The following is a 24,540-nucleotide window of genomic DNA, read 5'->3' on the forward strand; positions in this document are numbered from 1 at the left end:
AGAGTGTAGTCAGTTGTTTATTTAAGGTAATATTAGAAATATTGGTAATATTGGACTTGCAGGGAATTTTATGTGGGAATTACTTTCACTCATCTTTGTATTATCGAAGTTGGCGTTCCTTCTGTTTACGAACAAAAAATCAAAACCACATCTTTACTACCGTGTTGCGATCCGAAAAAGCGATAGCGCTGTCCGAAGGCGCCCAGATTACCGAACACCAGTCACGTATTTCCACGGGCGACATAGGTCTGCGCGTATAACTCACCGTTTCACTAGCTACGATTCGGCCTCTTTTTGCTCGCACCTAACATACGATGGCACGGTTCATTGTCGTAGGTTGTAAACGCGAGGTACCACGATGACGAGCGTACCGATAAGGAACCGGCAGGAACCGTATCATCAAATACATCGTTGCTATCAAAACGTTATGATCTATGAATTTATTCGCTTCCGTCGTGCCGACAGCAAACCATCGTCGTTGGGTTGCAGCTGGTTTGGAAGATGAATATGTCATCACGTACGTTGGGATTGCTTTCCCAGTAGGTGATGAGTTGTGTAGTTGATTTCAGTCTTCAGATTATAGAATTACCTGAGCTTCATAAAAGTTGTTGCCTCAGTTTTGTTCAACAATCATGCTGTGTTCACGATTATGATCAAATGCAATTAGCAGCAATAAGCAGAACCGCTCAAAATCAATTGTGGAAGATGCTAAAACTAATTTGATGCTTCCGTACATAACAAAAACTGCAGACTTCTGAAATGATAAATAATAAGTTCACATTTTACTTCACAGCAGATTTATAAAAGAGCCAACCATTGATTGGTTCAATGACAGAGACATATCCTTAGCACACGGACTGCACAACATATCAACATTTCCTGCCCAACGGGTTACAAGCATATTTTTAACTGTTCGTCTTTGGCAATGTCCGAAGTAAAAGCAAAATACAAAAAAAAAAAATCACAAAGCCTCAAGCGACCATTAGCAATAATAGCCGTATTAATTAGTGATTCCAGCAGCGTTTAATCTTACCCTGCCTTTATGCGTGTCATCGTTCCGTTTGGTTCAATTCGTTTAGTTTTTCGTTCTGTTTGCCCTGCCATCGGGGCGTTCTGTGTTGCGTTTTGGCGAACTTCACGTGCGTAGTTTTTGTGTCGCGTGTATCGTTTAATGCCATTTTATTATGGCACATGCAGTTCTGAAAGTAGTTGTTCGTACCATTGCGATGTTTTTATGCTTTCTTATAATTTATTGTAGCATCAAAAGCTGCTGTATGTTTGAAAAAAAAAATCGACTCAAACAAAGATATTGAAGTTTGTGAACAAATTAATTGAATTATATTTAATTAATATTCTACTAAATTAATTGAAATGTTCTACAAAATAGAAATGTGTCTCTATTCCAATGACCACAAACTATACCAATTTCGTTGTTGGTTCATCGCTTTGTGCAAAGATAGAATATAGTAGGGATTGTAAAATTGATATAAATTTCATTTTATTAATAGAGATCACTTTCCCAACGCCCTCGAATCTACAATGTGAAACACAGCTAAAGGCTCATGGATAGCCAATTGCTAATGTCCCACTGATCTCAGAAGCGAAAGGGTCACCAAGCCATGCTTGATGCCGTAGACTTTTCGTATTTTTTTCTCCTTAAACAACATGGTTTCGATTCCCCACCACGCACATCTGACCAAACTCTGAGGAAAACTTAATGAGCCTTTTTGCATAAAATAACCATTAGTCCGGGGAGTGCAACACCCGTGGTAAGGTGAGGCTGGTGGTTCGCTCAGCTTATCATAAAGTTTATTAAATTATGGGGTAATGTATCATTCAAAACCCGACCAGAACCACCTATCCCAGGGCGAGCCGGAAGGGATTTGAATCGAAAGCAGTGATTACCATAGATGTCCAGATTTAACCATCAGCTCTAGAAGGCCCGGTTGGATTAAGATGTGTATGAAAGAAAGCCTCCGGGGCAAAGATCCAAACAATTGAACAACCGCTTAGAAAAGCGACCGCCGTTTGTTGTCTTGATCGTTTGATCAACCTTACCGGGTGCTGCTGACTCGCAGGTAAAAGTAGTCAATCGATGCGATACGAACGGCTCGCAAGAAAGAAAAGCCCCACCATAGGCTAGCATCTTATTTTAAGCGCAACGGTCCGGCTTCAAAAGTGGTGCAACATTACCCGGTCATAATTTTCCAACGCTTTCCTCACCGAACTGGGCACCACGCAACACTGCAGACGAAGGTAATTTCCATTAAAATAATTACACCAGCACGATTCTTCGAGCGCATAAAACAAGACGTAATAATCCATACATCAATCGGGCGATCGGGCGGCAAAATGTTGGGGGTGAGTTCAACCGTGCAGGCAGAAATATCGTCCAAATGGCACCGATGGCGAACGCGCTGTTTGGCACAGGTTTCGTTCGCATGTTTTTCATTGCCGCTCAACGATCACTTAATCACGGTCGCCAAGATCCACCTCTTTGGTATAATGCGAACAGGATCATTATGGGATCGTGTACCACACCACACACTGTTGGATGTTTGCGAACACCGTTTGGGGCGCTGGTTCGCACAGGAAGCTACCTAGCATCGTGCGTGAAATGCGAGGAAAACGATCAAATTCCAATCGAGCGCAGATCTTTGCGAGTGCAATGCCGTATGTACGTTCGAATTGTTGATCGTTACTGCTGCGCGATAATGCACTTATAGCCTCTTCACCGACGGTTCTTTACCGAAAGGGCAGCAAGGCTGTTTCGGTCTCCAGACACTGCACTGCATGCAGTTCGTCGCCGGCGGTCACCGTCGTGATAGGAAGCGAGGGTGAAAAAACGAAGGAATTTGCAAAAAATTCAGCATTCGGCATCGGGGTAGAAAACATTATCGGTAATGATCCCAATTGGATGGTATCGTTTTTCGTTGCGTCACGCCGAGCCGTGTGTTCTGCAGCTGGCTTTATTGCGGTTGGTTCCTTTTGGTTGGATTTGGTAATTGTGAGGTGCAAGAGTTTACTTTTCAAAAGGATATTTTCTGACGTTCGTCAAACTGCTCGACGTCGTCGTATTATTGTTGAAGTACAACAATATACTGCGTATTCCGTGGGAATTTTTGCGTTTGGATTTACCTTAATTACGTAGCGTAGCAATTCATGAAACAACATTTTTTAATTGCTTTTAGCTTAAGATTTTCACTTAATAAGAATAGAAGAACACTTTTCTGAAAGATCAAGCCTGATAACATTTGAATTTCATTTGACACTTTAATTATATAAAATATTTCATTTGAAAATATTGTACTTCAAAGCTAAAATAGGAACTGTAACATTGACATGATTTAAAACGTATACGACAAATGTTTCGTAATAATTTGTAGAATGATGATGGTTTAAAAAACCTAGGAGATATCTGTAAGAAATGGAACGAATCAATGCTTCCGGAAAAGTTCCCGGTCAGCAATACCTGTGCACAAATGTAGTCCAGCGGAAGATTTACACGTTTATGGTCAATTTTTATGGCGCCAATACGTAGCTTTACGACAGTCGTGAAGCAAGAACTACCGTGAATGTATATCCGCGAGAGTTAATACTAGTTCGCTTCTGCTGGACCGATTTTCCACGGCATTGCATCTGGAAGATTGTTCATCATCTCTTACCCTCGGCTGAATTGATATTTACTGTGCTAAAATTCCAGATGCTAGTAATGGAAGTGTTGTGGTTCCATGTTAAAGTTTTAGTAAACTGCTTCGCTCCTACTGTTGCAGCATGCTACCTAGCTAATTGAGCGTTACACAGCTGTGCGTGGTAGGTTGGATGATTTTATAACCTTTAAAGCCATACCGGGTCATTATCTAATTACGCAAGACAGCGCGTGATTTCTTTCATTGACGATCATCACTCAGCACAAAGCGTGCTTTGCGGTATGAATGATGAGGATCATAATTATGTTGACGGAGTATTAAAAAAAGAAGCAACGAGAGAAAGGAGATTGAGCGATGAGAAAAAGCAGCTATACATAATAACAACACGGACACTCTAGTGATACGCCTTGTAAAGTGAGCTTGACCATAAGCAAAAGTAATGCTTGATCCTGCAATCACAGCTTGTGTCGTGTGGTTTTGTATTGCTAGTTTTTTTTCTTGGGAGAAGTGCACACAGCAGGCAACATGGCATGTTTAATTAGACGACATTCGGTAGTTAATCAGAGCACTTACAGGCCAAATTTTCTCACTAAAAAATGAACTTCCCTGCAGGTAGTAGGTTCAACAGTAGAACAGCTTTCGGAATGATTTGTGGACTGTCAAAAGGGTCATAACTTTTTATGCTTTCAACCGCTACCGCGTACCGAAATGCTCGTCCGGGGTCAATGCGAACAGTGAGACACTTGGTGCGTGGCGCGTGTGGTCAGTATTGGAAGATATAAATTTAATTGTCATATAGAACGTTTGTTGCCACCTTGTGCTTTTTTCATACTACTTTTCTCACTTCAGGCAAAAGGAAATAAATCAAAAAGGGGGACGGAAAATTTATGAAAACAGCAGAAAGTTTGTGATTTTTGTAAGAAGAGAATTTTTTTGTATCAAGCAAAGAGAAAGAACCAAAGATCAAGCAGGCTTAAGTGATCTTGTATCTTGTACTTGTATGTATGAAATCCAAAAGTTGTGTAAATATTTGCTCCAAGCAGACATGCATGTTTCGTATTTGCAAGATATAGTACAGCTCGTATAAATGATCAGCTGAAACGATATAGTACGTTTGTGAAAGTTTCAACCTGGTCTTCTGTATACTAACTACTCTGCAATGCCTGGTCATGGCGAGACTGCAATCAACAGACGGGTCACATTTGTGTCACATTTCGACTGACAAGCTGGAAGCACCATATTTGCTAATTAAATTACTACTCATTTTGTGTGGTGAACTGTTTGCCTCAGTGCAGGACCTTTTCTTTGATCGGATGAGAAATGATTACGAGTACGTGAGAGCATGCGATGGCAATACACACGTCCGATGTGATGCAAAGATCAAGAACCTTGCAGCACGTATGCCATGGCCGCGTAATGTATTTGGCAGCTGCGAAGTAGATGCATTGCGCAAAGATAATGCCGTTTGTGACGCACTAGTTCGGCCAAGGAAACGAGTGCGATGTAATTCCTGCACAGTGCTGTAAAGTGCTATTATCTTGAACTAGTTTTTTATCATAAATACAGATGCCGAATGCAATGTGTTGTGTTTCTTTATGTTTGATTATCCTTTTTATGCATTCTGACAAGTGTTACCCATGTATGATGGTTAATTACTTTAAAATACTGTTTTCTTTAAACATTTACTTTTATTTATTTTCTTTGTGGCTCTAGAATCTTTATTTAAGCTGACTTTCGCCTTATAGTTTTGTATAGTTTAAGATATTCTAAAAACAGTTTGTATCGATCCAAGGGTACGGTAGATGAATAATTCCACCCAAATCGGAGTTTTGACTCACTTTGTTTACCTTGCTTAGTTCAATTAGACAACTTCTACGGTTATTGAAACGTATGATCTTAAGGCCATTATCTTATTGAACATTAGAAAAAATTGAAGACATGCGATAGTTTGATTTCATGGTTAGATTGGGGTAAAATATAGCTGCAGCACAATGCAAGGCATCGTTCTATTGAAAGGCATGTAATACCAATCTAATCACCTTTTGCAGTTTCCGTCAGCTGTGAACAGGTTGGATTGAGTACCGAGAATAAGTGCCATCGAGTTGATCACTAGTTGACTCGGGTGCAGAAGCTGCAACGAATGGAATTTAAATTCCTGCCTAGCGTTCGGTGGATTGTAGCCACGTCTTGATTGAGCTGACCAGAGAAGAGCATCGAGGAAATTAAATGCTCGAACCGGCTGAAAGCGTGGATAAAGTGGTTCTAATTTGCCTCATTTAGAAGTTGATGCTCGGCAAGCAACGAGCCTGTGTTCAAGATGGAACAGCACTTCGGACACACTCGTCGACTTTTTGCCTCTGGGTAATTTACATAACTTTGCAAACAAGATGCCAATACTGACGCGTTTGTAAACGTAGGAAGCAATTGTATTGGTATCTCTACAACTTCTCTATCCCAAAATATAGTTACACAATGTTGAATATCTTCCTACTACTGTCTCATGCTTGAGTGGAATAGCTACAGAATATCTCTCTGAATTTACGAAGAATTTTCATTGCAATTTATCGAATATGCTTCGCCCGTAATTATCTTCTACGTTTTACTTGTATATACTAGAAGATTCTAGAAGAGAACTATGGTGTCATTTACGGTTCCTACTATGCATAAAGAACAACTATTTTTCTTTCCACCGAAGAACAACACGACATATTGTACTATTAAGCAGATAGAAATGTTTCCGTTCAATTGCCTCATGTTAAAAAAAAAAACTCAGCACCAAGTGATGTAGCGTCTCTATTTTGGTCTGCCTGGATCAAGATAATGGTTTGAAGATGAATATTTCGGACCTTAAAGACAATTAAATTCTATCTTATCTCACGCCTTTTCCTACTACACAGATATTGCCTACCAAAGGTAAATAAGCACCAGCAGTACCAAATAAAAAGTCGAATTCCAAAGAAAATCCTATAGCAGCAAACATCGTTTCGAGCATAATCTCTGCACCGAAGCTACATGGAAGTCGTGACGAGAAAATTGTTTGCTTAGCTTTGTTACAATTATTTAAACGAACGCTTGTGTTCTGGCGAGAAAAGAAACCTGGCGCGCTTGCGAATGAGTGCTGGCCAAGAAGTGCGGTACGAGAAAAGCGACGACTTATTGGGCATTATCTTTGGTGCCGCTTGTCTTTTTGGATCGTTCTGTACGGTGGATTACGCTCGATTGATTGACTGTGAAGGACTGATTAATGATAGTGGCATGATGTTGCGGTGTAAAGTGGATAGACATTTCGCACGGAATGTAACCATTTAATAAGACTTTTTTTGGAGCTCAGGGGAATTGTAATTGATAAAACGCTTTTTTGTTGTTGTTACGATGTATCTCCTTTTTTTGCAGTTTCGTTTTCTGAATTCAGAAAATATTTGAGTAAACTTGAGCAAAATTAAAAAGCAGTAAAAGTATTTGGGTGAAAATTCTGTTGGCGTGATCGTTTATTTCACTTTAGTATTTTTCGCATACATTTTCCAGTTAAGGGAAACACTCAAGTATTTAACATTTATTTGTAGGTTCCAACGAATCTCCTTCTCCAAGGTTAATGGCAGACGTTTAACCAGAAGTGCAGAAAGTAACAAACACGTCTCATAAAATAGTTCACTTCCTACGATCGCGTCCATTGCTTTCCGGTCAACGCGATGTGTGGCGCACATTGGCAGTTGCCACCCATAAATCGAAAATGAAAATCAAATCAACATCTTTCGCCCATTTTCCCATCCCACCACATGTTGAAAAACACACACAAGACGAACGCCAGCGCTGTGTAAATACTCCTTACGTCAAGCGCTGCCCCTTCCGGGCGGAGCACATTTAGAAAAGTATTTATGTTTGGGGCCGTGATGCTCGCTGTCCGTCCATTGAAGCTATTGTTGAACTGTTGGCACTCGGGAAGTTGTCTTTCCGCGCCACCGGTAGACTTTGTGGAGGAAGACAAATCGGTTCCCGAATGGGATGGCTACCATGGATTCATCTCTGCCTTGAATGGAACGTGTTGTTTCGTTTGGACAGACGTTTGATGTGGGTATGTCTTTTTATGGGCTACTTACGGCAATACTCCGCTTCCTCGTCCAAACTCGCTGGTTATAGATCAATTGTGTTTCAGCTTGTGGCATTGTCGAGGTACGGTTTGTTTATTTACAATGCTCTAACTATAGCGTTTCGATGATGTTAGAATGATTGTTTCAATTTTTGGTTTCTAGAAAGTTTATGTCATTGTACTAACCTTGAAGGAAGTAAGAATGAAGCTGCTCAAAAAAATTGATCAAATCTGAAAACTATACTTAAAGAACTAAAGATTTTCTTAAAGTTGGATTATTTTTAAAATCAAAGATCTTCTCATTGTTCCTCTCAAAGATGCAACTGCATGAATTGAAGTCAATATTTGTATTGATTTAAAATGATACGATGTACTTTACGCAGTAAAAAATAATAAACAAATCACCAGTATCATCAGAATCTATCAGAATATCCAGCTCACTAATTGCGAACAAGCAGAAATTTGTGACTGTAAATTTCTAGTGGCCCAAGTCTATCGTGAGAGATTTTTTGGCCCGAGCTTAAATACTATGACAATTTCACTGTGGGTTAACCTTGTTAATCGGTGCTAGCATAAATTAAGCACAAGCGATGTGCTCACGTCCAGTGACGAATCGTCATTTTTCCCGAAAGGTGCTTAGTGTCGGCACGAAGTAACGAACTAGTTGGTAGAATACAAAGCAAAACAAAAACCCAATCCATTACCACGCTCTTTCAGCAACCGATTGAGGAGGAATCTGAAACACTTGGTATCGTTCATACCGAAAAACGACACGGTTCGGTAGGTTTTAAAGCATTTAAGCTGAACTAGTTCTGTTTTGTAGTGTCTACAATTGAATTAAATTATCCTCTTCAGAGCAGTTACAAAACCAAAGACAAGATACGCCGATAAATGTGTCCCAGTGTACCATTCAGCAGTGTTTTTTTTGTTTTATTTTTCCTACATCCATCGTTACGATCAGAATGAAAGTAGTATCCGAAAACAATGAATCCGCATGCATAAGTTGTGTTTCACTGGATCTGTCGGAACTTATGTAGAAACCGTCCGGTTCCTTGACGCATCTTCGTGCGGAAGATTTTCCTCCAAGCTACCAGAAAGGGTTTGATTTTTTTTCCCAAGCGATTCCCTTGTTTGTTTGTTTTCTACCAAAGCGACCACACCGTGGTCTACAAACACCGGTTTTATTCTATCTGTAGTTCTTACAGAGAACCTCGGTATGGATGGTGATGATGTTGTCTACTTTACATTGAAGTGCAACCTAACTGGCAGCACAAGACGTATTTCTCCTGTGCCGCTGACAGCGAATGATCCGATTATGATGATTCAAAAGGTAAACGAGAAGCAACGAGAGAGCATTTCCCCGGGTGGGGTGGGATGGATCGCCGGCGGAAAAACCGGTGCGCGTCCATGTGCGGTTGGAAATTGATGTAGAATAATTATGACACTTCTTACTCTTACCACGTTCTTACTGGAGTCCAAGGGTTCCGGAGGCATTCGGACAATATCTTCATTTTCCCAATGGATTACGCTCATATTACCGACAGTAAGTGATGGTTCACCGGAGGGGCAATTTGAACTGCAGTGTGCTTGAATAAGATTGAATTTCTTACGAGTCAACATTTGGCGGTAGCATTTTATATGGTGTGTTATGCCACAATTTATTGAACAAAATATGTTTGATGCTCTTAAATTGTTTTGCGGAGTGTCGTTGCAAGATACATAAATGTTTTTTTCAAGAGAGTTCAGAAATTAAGATTTTATTTTGGAAAATGTTACAGAAATAGCAAACGTACATATTATATTATATATTATAGTAATAATTACTGATATTCATACTTTAAAATAGCAAGACTCACAGATGAATGGAATTCGTATGTCAAGTTCAGAGTTCTAAAACATCGTGTTTTGCTTAACAACCATTTCACCTACATGTGTCATAGCGAATTCCACTAAAATATGGAAACTAAGCAGAAAAATAAAACTAATTTTGTTTCATTTTGTTGTTCCGATTTTTGCAGGGTTGACAATCCGTCACATAAGTTGGCAATTTTTGGCCAGCGGATTGACTGAGTTTTGGTCTGCGAAACCAGTTCCAAAGCTACAGGGGCAAATCGGACGTGAGAGCAAAACAACATATAAACCAAATAAAGAAAGCAAAGAAGAATTTTGATTCCAGCAAAAAAAAAAAAACAAGAGAACCAACCAGATCTGGAAAAGCAAACGGAATGAAAATTCGACAAAGCAACACCAAATCGTCCACGGTTCACGCCAACAGCCCGATGGGCAGTGTGATGTGCAGCGAGCAAGTGAAATTTACAATTTCTTAAGAAGGAATCCCACCGACCGTGGGCACAAGCCGGCTGTCGCGGAGCATAGTTGTCTCCGTGTTTCGTTACGATTGTCCTGCGCTGGATGTTTTTGGTGACACAAACGATTTTTGGTGCAGTAGATACAGAAAGTATGAGAAAACACATCCGACCAAAAAAATGTGGCGACATTTTCGTCTGATTATGCCCCTGATGGAGAAGGTAGCAATTTAGTGAGGGGCTTCTTGAATATTCCAAAAAACCGTGCATCCGTCCCCTTTCGCAGAGCGCAGATCGCTCATCGCTCAGCCAAAGAGGTGAGAAAGCGCTAGCGGGCAGACCCAAGTCAAAGGCAACTGTATGGTTGGCCCTACACATCGATCAACTGGCTAAAGCTCACCACCCGAAAACAAACAAACGACAAACAGTCAAACCAGTTCCGTCCAGGAGTTGACATGGTGACATGTTGCTGCCGGACCAAACGTACGAGCAGGCGACCCTGGGTCAGGAGCGACTGAGAAGCTCGTCAGCGTACAATGACGGCGGTTTCCCGCGGCTGTTCGCTCTGAAGGCGCTCGATGTGAAGCGGTTGCAGCAGGATCTGCGTGGAGCCAGCCTGTACGTCGATGGTAGCGTGGGTGCGGAATTGGCGGGCGTACTCGCGAATAATGAGATGAAATTTGGCATTCGAACGACGGACGAGAATGGTGAGGGTAGCGGTAGCAGCGGTGTCGGTAGTTCGGGTGACGCGGGCAATTCGCGGGACGGCAAGCGACAGGAGCTTGATGTGCGTCTGTCGATGACAAATGGTGGCAGCAACCAGCACCCAGCGGCTGAAAAGTTACCACTACCGAAGGAATTTACCACGATATGTCCGGATTCGGAGAGTGTGTGGAGTGGCCGAGCTGCATCTGCAATGACGATTGGACACTCAATCGTTACAAAATCGGTCCGTTCGATCGAACGTAGCTATGCGGCGAATGATGCTACTAGATGCCGCATGAAGAATAGTCACAGGGCGCCACCAACGAGGTTGAAGAATCATAAGGATCGAGGCATAGGGTTGGAGTCGGCCAGCTCCGATGGGAGTAGTCTAAGCTATACGAGTAACTCTAGCGATGACGATGAGTTTGTGAATCATGAAAGTACGTTGAAATCGACGAGGCAACGTATGTGCCAATCCCGAATGGACGGTGAGATGATGGATGGGAAGGAATTGGCACTTGACGCACCTGCTCCATCTGATGGTCCCGATCCAGGTGAACGTGACGATTACGACAAGACGTCGGATTTTTTCAACAACATTCCAGAATTCCAAGGTGAAGCATTGGGACCGTTCAGTATTGCGGGCAAACGCACCGAACCAGACTGGGGCAGCATACGCACGAACGTGGACATCTTGCGTGCCTGCGAACTGTTCCTGATGCGGCATCGGATGCGACCAGACTTTTTCTGCAAGTACAAAACGGCAATGAAGTAAGTTCGCTGTTTTGTGGATAAACTTTAAATGTTCTAACTTGCGTTGTCACCTTTCGTCCAATTCCGATAGTCCACCAATATCAGCACCGGCATCGTTTCCGCTGTCCCGTTCCCGAACGCCCATCGATGTTCGGAAGCCAAAAAGCGTGTCCCCGCCAATGCAGAGGCCAGCGTCGCGGGCCCACGGGACGATTAGCTTCTCACGTGCCTCAGCTACTTTACCACACGATCGAAACGCTGCTGATCGGCCAGGACCGATATACAGTGTACCGAATCGGACCGGCAAAAAGCGACGTCCAAATGCGGGTAAGTTAACACGTTATTTTGTTTCGCTCTTTCTTGGTTAGTTTTTGGCCAGTGTATGTAGGTTGCTTGTGTTGCAGTGTATGTAGCATATACCACTAGAAATAATTTTTTAACAGACCCGAACGCAATCTCCACGAAGTTGTCATTCGTCAATTCACGCTTGCAACTTATATTTGCAACTTTTGACATTCAGTATGTTAGACATATCTTGAAAAAAATGATATTAGCTTTCATAAACCATCATCCGATGATGAAAACTTTGAATCTTCTCAAGTCCTGTCTATCGCTCAACTGTCATCAGCGCTGTCAGAAACTCTTCGATGATCGATCATTCGCATGTGATCCATAAAGTTTAGGCAATCATCCATCAGCTTTTAGCTGAGCGATCCTGTCAAGGATCGGCAAACATAATTCGGCAAATTTGGCTCGGTATAAGTTCTTTAGCTTTCAAATATATATTACCATCCTCAAATCCATCATGGAACAATTATGATGTTCGGTATACATGCCTGTTTGTGATGGAAGTTACCGACACTGCTATCAATGTGACTGGTGATGAGGTTAGAATACACTGTTTGTCTTAATTGTTAACACATTATGATGCATATTTGTTTTTTTTCGGGTAATATTTCCATCCGCATCGTTTGAATGTCGACATGATAGTTCTTGTATGAGTATAGCATGAATGATCGATCACCAGTTGGGGAATCTTTGGTAAAATATCAGATTGTGGGATAGCTGTGGCAACTTTCAAATATTTGCATTATTCTTATCAACATCACTTTAGCAGTATAAGACTAACATCAGTTTTGAGCATGATCCATAATGGTTCAAGAAAATCAATTGAAATGTTAAATAAAACATCACTCAACATCACATACATATTACGCACATTAGCAGGCATCATAAAATGATGAGTAATTTTTGGATAAATAATTCTTTCATCACCGATTACCATTGGCATTGTGCAGCTGACAAGTTATCATTATGTTTGACAACAAAAAAAAGGATCCGCCCATCACATTCGTGAGTGGTCCTTCGTTTTTGTGAGAAATCCACATCCATCAACCACTGATGAGATGGTCCAATGACACGGCAGAGAGACGATTCTGCCACAGTATTTGATTTCGACAGCTTTCCGACATGAGCTCGAGTACGTTCTCAAGTCAAGTGCAGACACAAGGTTAAGGGAGCAAGAAATGATAATTTAAGTTGTATTAACAGTTCCGTGGCAGGTAATTTTTCCTTCATCGTCCAGATTTTGAAGAGTGAGTTAACGCTTTCGATTGTTAACATAGCCCCCTCGCCGGGATGTGGCATGGTGGCTTTGTTTTCTCCATAGCCGACATTCTCCGCCTGCCTTTCGTTGGATCTCTGGTCGACGCCCTGTGACTCGTTTTTCTCCTTCTGGCCGTTGTATCTTGATGCCCATTTCCTGTGCATCCATTCGTACGTTTCTTTCCTGTAGCAAATTCGGAGTGGGGTGATTTTTTAACAATTCATTTCTTCGCTCCCTCTGCCCATTCGAATTGTGATCAGATCCTCGGCCAGTTATCACACGCTCGCCCGGACGATATAGCCTCACAGGACGAAAGGGAAAAATAAATACGGAAAAACAACCTTCTCTTGAGAGGCCAAGCACCAAGCAATGAGAATAACACTCGCTTGGCGCATGCTGAAACCACGCGAAACGCCAAAGGTTTCATTCAATTATACGTTGCAAAGTGAGCGATGTTATCAGTTTAAATTCAATTTTGATTAACATAAGTATCCCCGGTGCGATTAAAATTTATGATTCGTGAAATACCAGAAAATGGGCCCTTGGCTCGACGTATAATGCGAACGAACAAAATAAACAACTCGGAGCGTGATAATGCGATCGGGTCGCGAACGAAATACGGAACAGTGGTGTAAGAAACTGCACTGCAATGCAGTTCGGACAGACACAGACGTACGCAGCATAAGTGCTGAAAAAGTTGAAGGTTGTAGACATGCACTGGTTCGAATGAGAATAAATGGGACGAGGATCAACCGGGGCATCGTGGGTCCAGTCGGGAATGGAGGGATATTTGGTCGCTTGGCGAAATGAGCGTCTTTTTAATGAGATAAACATGATAAAAAATGTATGTAGGCGGGTGAGAACAACGTTGATAAGCGTGTTGTTAAGAATGCAGCGAAAATGACTGAGATTGCACTGGAAGATAAAATGTTAAGCGTTCCATTTTACAATGTTGAAGCAATATTTCCCTGTAGAAAAAGCGTGGAGCTTTGCTAGGAACGGTTTGACTAGACCTGATAGTGGATACTTATTTTTGAATAAATTAATTAGTATAATGAAGGAATATTGATCATCAAAATGTGATATTGAATGTGAGGGAAATTGATAATGCTGATGAACAAGTGTTTCTCGTCTAGTACTAAATTGGTACCATTGCCATAATACCCATCGGAAAGCTTTATAGCAGCATGAAAAGCACTGCCCAGATTTGTGTCCAATTGAGAAGTTAACCATTTCGTCGCATTTTTCCCTGCGACAATTTAAGGTCTCCATGAAGTTTTTAGTAAGAGGATAGAAAATCCGCACTGCATGGCCTCGACTGGCTGAAAAGAGAATTAACTTCATGTAGACTAAAAAGATGAACTTCCAATGTTCAAGTTTCTGCCAACAACATCATGCGCCTGATACGGGTTGGTACGGTTGGTTTTTAGTTTCGCTTGGTCTGATGTTTCGGGCGAAAATACGATGTTGCCAATCGGGTATCGAAAGCTTACCGAAGCTTAAAAGCTTTGGAGAAAAGAGACGCAAAAGCACCTTTTTTCTGGTTTTCAAGATTAAAAATACATCGTCAACTAAAGCTTTAAAAATTTATGAGTTGAAGTAAAAATTGATGGTTCAGTCAACTCTAATGATGTACATCACTTTGTATATTCAGTGCAAAACAATATGCAAAATGTTTTAGTGATATTTTTCTTCTTTATCGGCATAACGACCTTAAGAGCCTGCTATTTCAGACTTTCGTTGACTTTATTTAATCGTAGCGGGATTATACTCAGTCCTGCGTATGTAGGTTTGGTCCGGATGGGATTTTGGACCGATCTTGTGATGTGATAAGCGGCGCCGCTACCAATACATCATCAAGCCGCCTCGGTTTCTGACATTAACATTAATTTTAATGAACGAAATTTATGAGCTTTAGTTTAGTAAAATGAGAAATTGATTGAAATTGATTAAAGTTGAGAAATAATGATTGTTTTATTAGGTATCTTTTAATACTTGTTTTGAAATTTAATGTTATATGTTGTAGGTCATTTAATATTTTATTGATAATTCATTACACAGCAGCAGTCTCTTCAAATTTTCTCAAATTGTTTTGTTTTATTTTCAAATTGATTTGTTTTTAATTTATTTTAATGTAATATTTAAAAAAGTCGCCTGTTTTGTTGAATACTTTAAATGCACAGAAGGAAGTCAACTATCTAACTATGCAGAGAAGGAACACTAATTTTGAAGTATAAACGATTTCACTCCAGAATTTGCCTTACGCGGAAATTCTCATATCTCGATACGCGGATTTTTCTTGGGTTAAAGCGATTTGCTATAAAAGCGTATCTCGGAAATAGCCTGTACATTGTTTTTATCTTTTTTATTTTTTTATTCAATAAGAACTGCCAGGCCGTAATGTTTGTAACTAAAGGTTGTTTGTTTGTTTGTTGTTTGTTTGTAAACTAAGATAGAACTCACATGCGTTTGAAGACATATTCTATACATTGTATGATCATACAAACCTTTCTTTCGCGAACAATATTATAATGCCTTCTGTTTTGAAAATGTGCTTTCTTTTCAACTTTCACGCAAGCTTAATGATCAGATTAACCCCAAACATTATGAATTAGCATAATAAATTTAAGATATGATCGTAAGCAACAAGAAAAAGAAATGAGGAGGTAAACAAGAGCTATCTGGGCGCCGTATTACTGTCGTTATCTCAGACCACTGCACAATGTCCTCGAGGAACCAGGATGCCTTTCTTCGCGTTGCCTTTGCTGGTGGGTCATCCACAACCATTGAACCGGATAGCCCCTCTAGCGATGATTCAACGATTGCAGTGCCGATAATAAGTCGAAAATTGCAAGAATGAACAAAAAAACCCCAACATCCCAGAATACACTCATTGTTTCCATTTACGGGTGTGTACGGGGTTGCTGGAAGCATGGACAAAACATCAACAAAAAAAAAGACTCTATACAATGTTGCAAAAGGTAAATTTCGTTTGCAACGTGCCCTTGGCAGGTGATTTTTTCATGTTTTGCAAACGAATCAGTGCGGTGGGGAAATGCATTCTTACACTTTTTGTTTTCAACTGTACACTCGCGCACGATGATACCCTCGCGTCCCTTTTCTGTGCCAAAATTGTGCTCATCATTCATGCGACGGAAAACGCTATTGAAAATGCAGAATGCCGCGCTCGGGCTCGCCGATCACAGCCCTAGGGGTCGGAGTGATGCAATCAGGTTAAATTTGCCCATTAAAGGAACACAACCCATCGCAGCCGTGTACTGCCATCTTGACAACGTCACACGTTGGCCCCTCTTGCTGCGTTTTTTTTTTACCACGAGCCCAACAAATTATTCGACCAGCTCACATCTGACCCGCTAGTAACCGCTGAACCCACCGCAGCATCTGGGACCTGTTTTCTCCTAATTAAACAACGGCGAAAGGTTTTTGGTGGAGATTAGAAATGGTCCGGAATTCGAACACCTCGAACAGCCTGCCTATACGTGAAATCGGCTTAGAAAACAGGTTCCAACGTTCGAATGCTTCAGAGTAGCCTAGCCTTTTGAGGTTCGCAACGGAGGCAACGTATTGGTAGTGCTTTTTTTTGTTATCTTTCTCTTCTTTCATCTCGATGTTCTTCGACTCAGAAACCCTTTTTCAGTGGCCCCATAGCATTAACATTTGTTTAGGACATATGTTAAAGGAAAAAGAAGGAGAAAGAACATAAATGGAAGGGAATGAACGAATGCGAAAGAAAATAATAAAAAACCTGTTCACTTGACCGGACCTTTACGCGTGTGTGCTTGACAAACCTGTATTGGAGCGGAACTCTTCGAGAGGTCTCGGAAATGTAGACGGAACCTTACTTATACTTACGAATGATGTTGGAGTCGATCGTAGCTGGATGATATTGCCATTTGCTGTTTCTACTCTGTTCGCTTCCCCTTTTTCGATTGGACTGTAATCAGATAAGTTCATTTATCCGGCGAGCTTTTGTGTCATTGCGCTTTCGAGATGAACATATTAGTAGTGGAGAATAATATGAATAATAATGATAATTATTATTATAAGATAAGTATAAAGACACTTTTTAAACCAACAACAACATCATTTTAAAAATATGTCACTTGAACTGCACGAAAAAAATCATGCACATTTAGTCGGAAAAACTGTACGATATGATCCTGATAAGAAGTAAATTCGTCCAGCATTGAATTGTTTTGGTCAAATATCATTTGCATTCGTTGTACTCTTTGAAACGTGCAATTTCTACGCGTAACGAAATGCCAAGAAAATGTTACGCAAAACCTTTGAGTCACACAAGTCGTGGTCTTCTGTGGATAACATCTCGATCGGGGATGTAAAGAGCACATGTGAAAGAAGCTTTTATGGTAGCAAGAGAGAGAGAACATAGAAACGCAATAAGAGACGGTAAGAGCAAAAGCTCAGAAAGCTGAATAACAGTAGGCGCGAGGTGCGCATGAATCCATGTTTTCAGGGGTAAGAATGAGCATGAATAAGCGTTGGAGCGTTCATTTCAACCCGGCCTTACTGCAGTTTTAAAACCAAGCTTTCAGTTAGTTCAGTTACCTTAACGTTCAAACCGTTGGTCTGTTTCGTTTGGAAATCTCCCACCCAAGAGAGGATCGTCACTTGATCGTGCGGCGAAGTCTTTCAACCTTACCTTAGGTTTGAGTGTTGCACAAATATAAGCGTATTCCGGAGAGCTTTTTCAAAACGGTCGCAAGGAAGTGTTAGTTGCTCGGTACAGGTTTCCAGCCATGAGTACGACGTGATCTTACACTTCCTTCCATTTACACCTTTACTGGTGTGCGTTTTGTCTGCACACCGTTCATTCGAAAGAGAGAAGGATGGTTAAGAAACGAGAGAAAATGCACAAAAGCGGTTCGAAGTATGATTGTTTCTGTGCACGGTTTCAGAATCGAGAAAGTTTCCGTGGACGATGGTAGCGCGCGCGTGCGGTTTGTGAATGTAACCATGAAGTGAAGGTAGTGAAAAGCAGTTGCAGGAGTTTTGTGTGCTTTAATCAAGTGTTGAATTAATTTATGGTGAAAAGAAACAAGCAAATGTGAAACTAAAACAAGCCAAAACAAAGAATATATTGATAGTTAAAAATTAAACTTATCTAACTTCGTTTGTCGAATAACTGATCAGTGTGTGTGGTTTTGCAAGAAGATTGGTTGACTGTGAAGTAGTTTACTAGAAAATCGACAACATTTGTCCATTGAAGACAAGTGCTTTGTTTTCGTGGTTTCAAAAAGCTTGCGTGACCCCTATTTGCGTCTAGATAGTTGAGCCATTAGCCAACTGCGGCAGCAACGGTGGCAGCAGCAGCATCATCATTATCATCATCAACATCAACAACAAACTGAACAAAACGCAATAGACAGGAAGAAACCAGCCACAATAGCGACACCGTCGAAAATTATCCCAGTCGGTGTGTTTGAAAAGTAAAAGAAAGGCCAGAAAGAATGAAGATACGACAGGTTGGGAATAAGAAAAAGATGCATAGAAACTAAGGATCGACAACAACAATAACAATAACACTAGCGACGAGAACTACCACCCTGCGGATAGTTGAAATTTTTGAGGAGAAAACGGGACAGCATCAGGCGAAGGAACGGCTGAAGAAACCATGCTGGGGTTGTTCTTCGGCTGTCCAAATGAAGCATTATAAATCATAGGTTTCGTAGGGCTTTCAGGGAACCTGTGCTGTGAGCGAATGGACGAACAGTTTCGATGGAGGATTACGGTGGCGGGATGCGAACGCGGTGTCGATTTTTTTCTGCCATGTTTGATGGACATGGAAGGCGGTACTGTAGCGTACGGAATGGTAAAAGCTCACCAGAGAAAGAAGTCCAAATAAATGAGAATGATGTATGGTTAGAGAGGTCGAAGTGCTATTAGGAAGGAGAAGGGAATGAAGAGATAGCAAAAGAGCAGCCCGTTGCGTAGTGGACGCTCTGGACGTGGACGCAAAGGCAAGAAAAAGCAGGGAAACTGGTGTAACAATAATCTTTGGTATATATCGGAATATAACGCAATGGTTTGCTTGCTTGATGTTTGCTAGAGCTGTGCATGTGTTGAATGTTAAGAGTTTGTGTGCATGTGTTTTGTACATGCTTGTGTGTGTGTGTGTGAATAGTGAAGTGCTACAATAGGCCACAACTTGAAGGAAGTAGCAATAAAAAAAGAAAAGTGCCGTGATTTTTGTGACCGCAGCCGTGGTGTTGAAACAGGATAGAGAAGATGAATGAAAACTTGCTGTCCATAGGGGAATGATTCTAGCGATACGTTGGGTCAAAGTTGGGCAGAAAAGAAAACGAAAAAACCCAGGAGAAGAAAAACGATTCTCCAACCCAATAATTACAGCAAAACATAATTGTCTACCTTAGCGCCAGAGTTTCCGCAAAAAAGCACCCGTTTATGATGAAAACAGTAAACAATCAATGAAGAGGATCGAAGCAGAAAAAAACAGTTGTGCAAAAGTTTGTTTTAGATATTATTTGGAGGTCAACCGCAAAAGGTATAATTTATCGAGCGCCTTGCTAAGAGAAGGTTACACGGGTGACAACGAGCGTGACACAGCTTTGCGAATGATTGTACTTCGTGGTCGGTCCTACCCACCCGCATGGTGTTGGTTGATGTCACGGATTTTTTGAGTGAGCATCGGCATAGTGCATCCCCGAGCAAGATGGCCACCCTGGGCCTGTCGAAGGTATTCATCCTGGACAAGTACTTTACCGAGTTGCAAAAGTTTTGGGAAACGGAGAAAAAGCTGCAAGGTAAGACGGCTATTAAAGTTGAGAGAAAAATAAGTTGATTTTGAGTTGGATGAAAAAGTTGAGCTTGAAATATAAAAGTACAAAAAACATGTTATTAGCTATACACTGGTATTTCTTGTCACGCAGGTGATGCAGTACAAAGGTACGCAGAAAAAAAAGTCTGTACCTTTGACCATTCAACGAAAACAAAAGCCATACACTCTAATTAGAATATGCAACTTCCTCCAGTTTATTTTTGCACTGCACATATGCATCTGGTTCCAGCAGCACATTGAAAGCTGGAACTTTTTTTTGTGCTGTGCAAGACGGCGTTCTCTGTTGTTGCGGCCACAAAATTGGTTTCGCTCCTAACCGATCGTTCGTTGCGAATGAAGGTACGTTCAGCAAAAAGCTGTTTTGGTAAGAGAGCACCGCAGCAGCGATACAGCCGCCGGTCAGCGATCTGTCCAGCCTAATGACGCACGTCATTAGTTTTGAAACGAAATTATGCTATTTATATCGTTACTCATGAAAATGATTCCTACGCTGTACCCTGTAGCTGGTGCTCGAAAAAAAAAAACGGGGAATGAAAAACGCTCGTCTCAAGCAAGTTACAATAGAGTGTACTGCAAGCAAGCAGTCAATTAATGAAACACACAGTCCTAGTGGTTTGGGTTAACCCAAAAAATGAACGAAACTCGTGACTAAGATATTGTCAACTACGATCTAAGGGAACGAAAATCAGATAATAAAACCACAAAAAGGTTACATCTAATTGCTTTCCATTCAACTGGCAGCGAGGTTTTATAGTTACTGACAATAAATCCTCTTCTATGCGAAGATTTTCTAACGCTGGTTAGTGGTTGGCTGTATATGACAAAGGTGTACAATTTTTTATTGGTTTATCTGATTTACCCTGATGAAACCATTATCTTCGTGGTGGTTTTTAAGTATCTCAACTTCAGTTGCAAAAACAGGCAGCTAAAATAAACATGATTAGGTTAGTCTCGCAGTCTTCAGATGTTTTTTGAAATATTCAAATAGGAAGGAAACATTAATGTTATATTCAAAATCAAATTATTGTGTTGTGAACTTTTGATAGTAAACGAAGATGGTAGTTTTGTTATGAATATGTATTTCGAAACTCCGCGATCATAAAGTATTGCACTAAATGTACATGCACTTCCCGGTCAGCACTCACTGGAAGCTATTCTGGAAGCTGTCGGTTAATGAATGCAATCACTGATTTAACCTATCACGCGACTCGGTCCGTCCGGAACGCTTGCAGTTGTAGCCTACAGTACTGGGCTTGAGTGTACGTTGTACAAAGGATGCCGTAAGCGCTTTGGTTCGTGCATCCGTCTATCATCAATCGGAACCAAGATGAGAAGGCAGCAATTTGTCCGCAAAACGTTATGCAAACCAACTTTCGCGCTTGATTGGAAAAGGCATTTATCAGGCATATACCTGCAGCTAAACATTAATTCTTTCGCGTCGTTCAAAATGTGGAATGCATTGGGTTGAGTGTTGCATTCAAATCTCCGTTCGAATGCATCGTCTCGGCAATGGGGAAAAAGGCCCAGCTTGGCTCTGACACGTTGCTGGATATTGACTTCATGATGGATTTCTAATTATTGCCTCGTTCGTTCGATGCCTTTTGTCCAGGGCCTTTTGCGTTTATCAAACGATCTTTCTTCATCGTCACTATTTTGTGTGGAGTTTGTATTTCAATATGTTTGGTGCGTCTGGCGTCACTGAGAGAGTATCATGACGATCCATCGGAACAAGTATGCAGAGTTCGCGAGCTTGAAAAGAATGCATTTTATTTGTCTCGGAACGCATGGAAGTCGCCAAATTCTGAGCAGGATAGAGTGACTGGACGGAATAAAAAGGGAAACGTCGTTTTCCGAAAATTATAACTTATGTATTTTGCGTTCATTTTCGGTTCTTGCGCTGTTCTGGTTCCGCTGTTATTTAACGTTGCGCGATTGCACACCGGGATGAAGGAACCTTGAACCATTCATTCGTTCTCTTGATGCTCACACCGCACTGTGCTATCTTCGTATGGTTGAAGGTTGACGACGCCGGGCGCTTTGAGAGCGAGTGAAGGTTTTCTGCCGTTCTTAAGAAAGGTTGGCACTCTGCTCGTGAATCGTGGATCGAGATTCGAAAATGGCCGCACCGGGTATGGGGTTGTTTTTATTTTACACTACTCTTTGGTGCGTCATTTTGCTTTCGTTGTTACTTTCTGCCTTTGGTTGAGTTTTGCGTCTGTACGATCATCATCGTTGCAGCACTGTTATTTTACTTAATTTTCACAATGAACGCTGAAAAGTTATAGTAAGTAAAAAAAGTTAAAGGTAAAAGGTAAAATGGTAAATTGTGGGTTTGTTCAGTAATAAGAAATGGTGAAGTGGATTAATATAAAACATCTAATATATTGTAACACCATCATAATGACAATCATACAGTAAAATAATGCAGGATTAAAGGTCAATTAATGACTAAAACCTTTGGTGTAAATGGCGATTGAAATTAAAATGGTAAAAAAACGTTGGGAATAACGTGAAATGGTATTATTTATAAGATAATTTATATTTTTTCCTCCCGCATAAGAGTTTAATATTAATAATGAGCTTCTAAGCAAAAGCGCCTAAAAGTTTGTAATTTAAAAATGAGTAAACAATTTTGGCTGAATTCGCGCTAAGTTTGGCTAATTAATTTCCAAACATTTTGCAATGAAAATAAACTTCCCTTGTGCGTTAGGCATAAACTCGTACAAAAAGCCTACACCTCACAAGCGGCTTCATTACCGTCTCGCGTGACACAGCATGCAAGGGAAACGAGCAAGCGAGCTAAACGGCGGCATAAGCGACGAACCTCCACAGCAATGGCGCAGACGGTAAACAGGATGCAAGTAGATGGTGTGTGCGCAGACATCGTGGTGGATGTTCCGATTTCATGTTCGGAACTTGATTTCCCTCCGCGTCCACCGTACGTACACAGTTGGCGGAACAGAATTTATCGGCATATGCATTGGCTTTTAGCTGCAGTCGATCGAGGACGCCATGATGACTGCCATTTGGCGCGCAATCGATGCGTCTCTCGGGTCTCCTTGTGTGTCCTTCGGTTCGTTTTCCAAGAAATATGCCAAGCGCAAGTGTTTGTCGTTCCTCTGCACCGACAAACGGATGAAAAACGACCTGCCCAGTGTTCTGGGCCTAAAGATCGGCTACATCAGGGTTGATCGTGGTGCAGAATCGGGCGCAACATGTCGGATGCAAACTGATACAATTTTCTTTAGCTACAGTGCAATGTTTATGCAATGATTTGTAGTGGCCATTTTTGTGTACGATTGCCTGTTGGCTTTGGCGTTCATTCAGGCGTTCTTGTTGCATTTTTTGGCGCACACTGCACTGTCTCCGTCGTCCCCGAGTGCACGACATCTATTGTGTTGCAATGCAGCAAGCGCGGTTTGAAGCATTGCAGCTACACTTTGGGCTGTTAGTATTCATTCCCGTTCGGTTGACCATTCCTGCCGTTCCGTCGACCAAACACCACATTCACTGTTTCGCCCCGTCTGGTTGGTGTTTGTTTTGTTTAGCTGGGAGTGAAACGAGCTAAAAAACGAGTTGCGAATTTGGTTTTATTGCAAACATAAGAAGACTGCTATCTCATCTTTTGCATTCCAACGAATGTTTTGTTCTTGTGGCTTCCCGCGTGAAGACGAACAAGCACAAAACATCCAGTTGAAAGGGGTTGAGGTTCGTGGGGACGTTCTCCCTACCTACCTGGAATGCCAAACCGATCGAGAGGCGCGGTGGCGAAGATATTGAAGTTGAATAAAACAGAATTCACACACAGCACAAATTATATTCATACATAATTTATGTTAGTTTGTGGTACGGCGGTGGGTCTGATTTCGTCTTTTCCAATTTTGTCCGATCCCGCCAGGAACGGTGAGGCGTATCAAATTTCATTTTTATAATTAAATCCTGCCACTCGGTTGGGAGCTTATTGTACAGTGATTATTTGGCACATTGTGAAAAGAAGTTCATTCTATCAACCATTTCATCAAACGAAATAACGTTTTTTGTGTATGCCTCGTTTATTGTTACGGGCCGATCTTAAAGCAGTAGAAAAAGCACAATGGTTGAAAATAAAAAAAATAGATTCCTACAATGTACAGATATTTACCTCGAATATAAGTTCCTTACTATTAGCATTATCAAGCTCAATTCGTAAGCTATAAAAAAAGATTTTGACAAGATTCTTCGAACACAATTCAACAATTTCTATGCTTTCGATTCATTCTGGCAGCTCCCAGTTGTTTGCTGGAAGAGTAAAACATTTATCCGAGCTGTACACCAACTCACTTCGTCGAGCTGGGGATAAACATAATGAGTATGGCTTCCAGCCAATGGTGTTCATCTTGTGCAAACGAGACCTACCACATTCTTGTGGACTCACTCTGAGACCGTAAGCGATTGTCAGCCCGAAACCTGAAAACCGTAAGCCAGCATCGTCGTTTGACCCTTTCTGCCTTTCATCCGACACAGTCCAGAGTCACAGACAGCTTTGCACGGTCTGGCAACGTACAAAATCCTCTTACTGCACAGTCAACTCCCGCCTGTTGCTCTGAACCATGGAG

General features: G+C 41.3%; 2 protein-coding genes across 2 annotated transcripts in view; both read left to right on the forward strand.

The window, feature by feature from the left end:
- The first annotated feature begins 10,506 nt into the window (after positions 1–10,506).
- Positions 10,507–11,869, forward strand: LOC128712552 (uncharacterized). The gene is made up of 2 exons (XM_053807445.1): positions 10,507–11,519; positions 11,593–11,869. Exons 1-2 carry the CDS (start codon positions 10,507–10,509, stop codon positions 11,867–11,869), a joined length of 1,290 nt encoding a protein of 429 aa, XP_053663420.1.
- Positions 11,870–19,756: 7,887 nt separating this feature from the next.
- The window catches only part of LOC128716066 (unconventional myosin-Ia), a 28,896-nt gene continuing 24,112 nt past the window's right edge, over positions 19,757–24,540 (forward strand). Inside the window, exon 1 of the mRNA XM_053810988.1 lies at positions 19,757–19,910. Coding sequence (XP_053666963.1) covers positions 19,757–19,910 — 154 coding nt within the window. The remainder of the gene's footprint in view (positions 19,911–24,540) is intronic.

This window comes from Anopheles marshallii, chromosome 3 (genome assembly GCF_943734725.1).
Source record: "Anopheles marshallii chromosome 3, idAnoMarsDA_429_01, whole genome shotgun sequence".
Lineage (NCBI taxonomy): Eukaryota > Metazoa > Arthropoda > Insecta > Diptera > Culicidae > Anopheles > Anopheles marshallii.

What these genes read in the sequence shown, in the direction of transcription:
- LOC128712552 (XM_053807445.1), top strand. Translation starts at nt 10,507, where the DNA reads ATGTTGCTGCCGGACCAAACGTACGAGCAGGCGACCCTGGGTCAGGAG. An exon ending in AAGTACAAAACGGCAATGAA is followed by an intron (nt 11,520 to 11,592) that starts GTAAGTTCGCTG and finishes CAATTCCGATAG; the next exon opens with TCCACCAATATCAGCACCGG.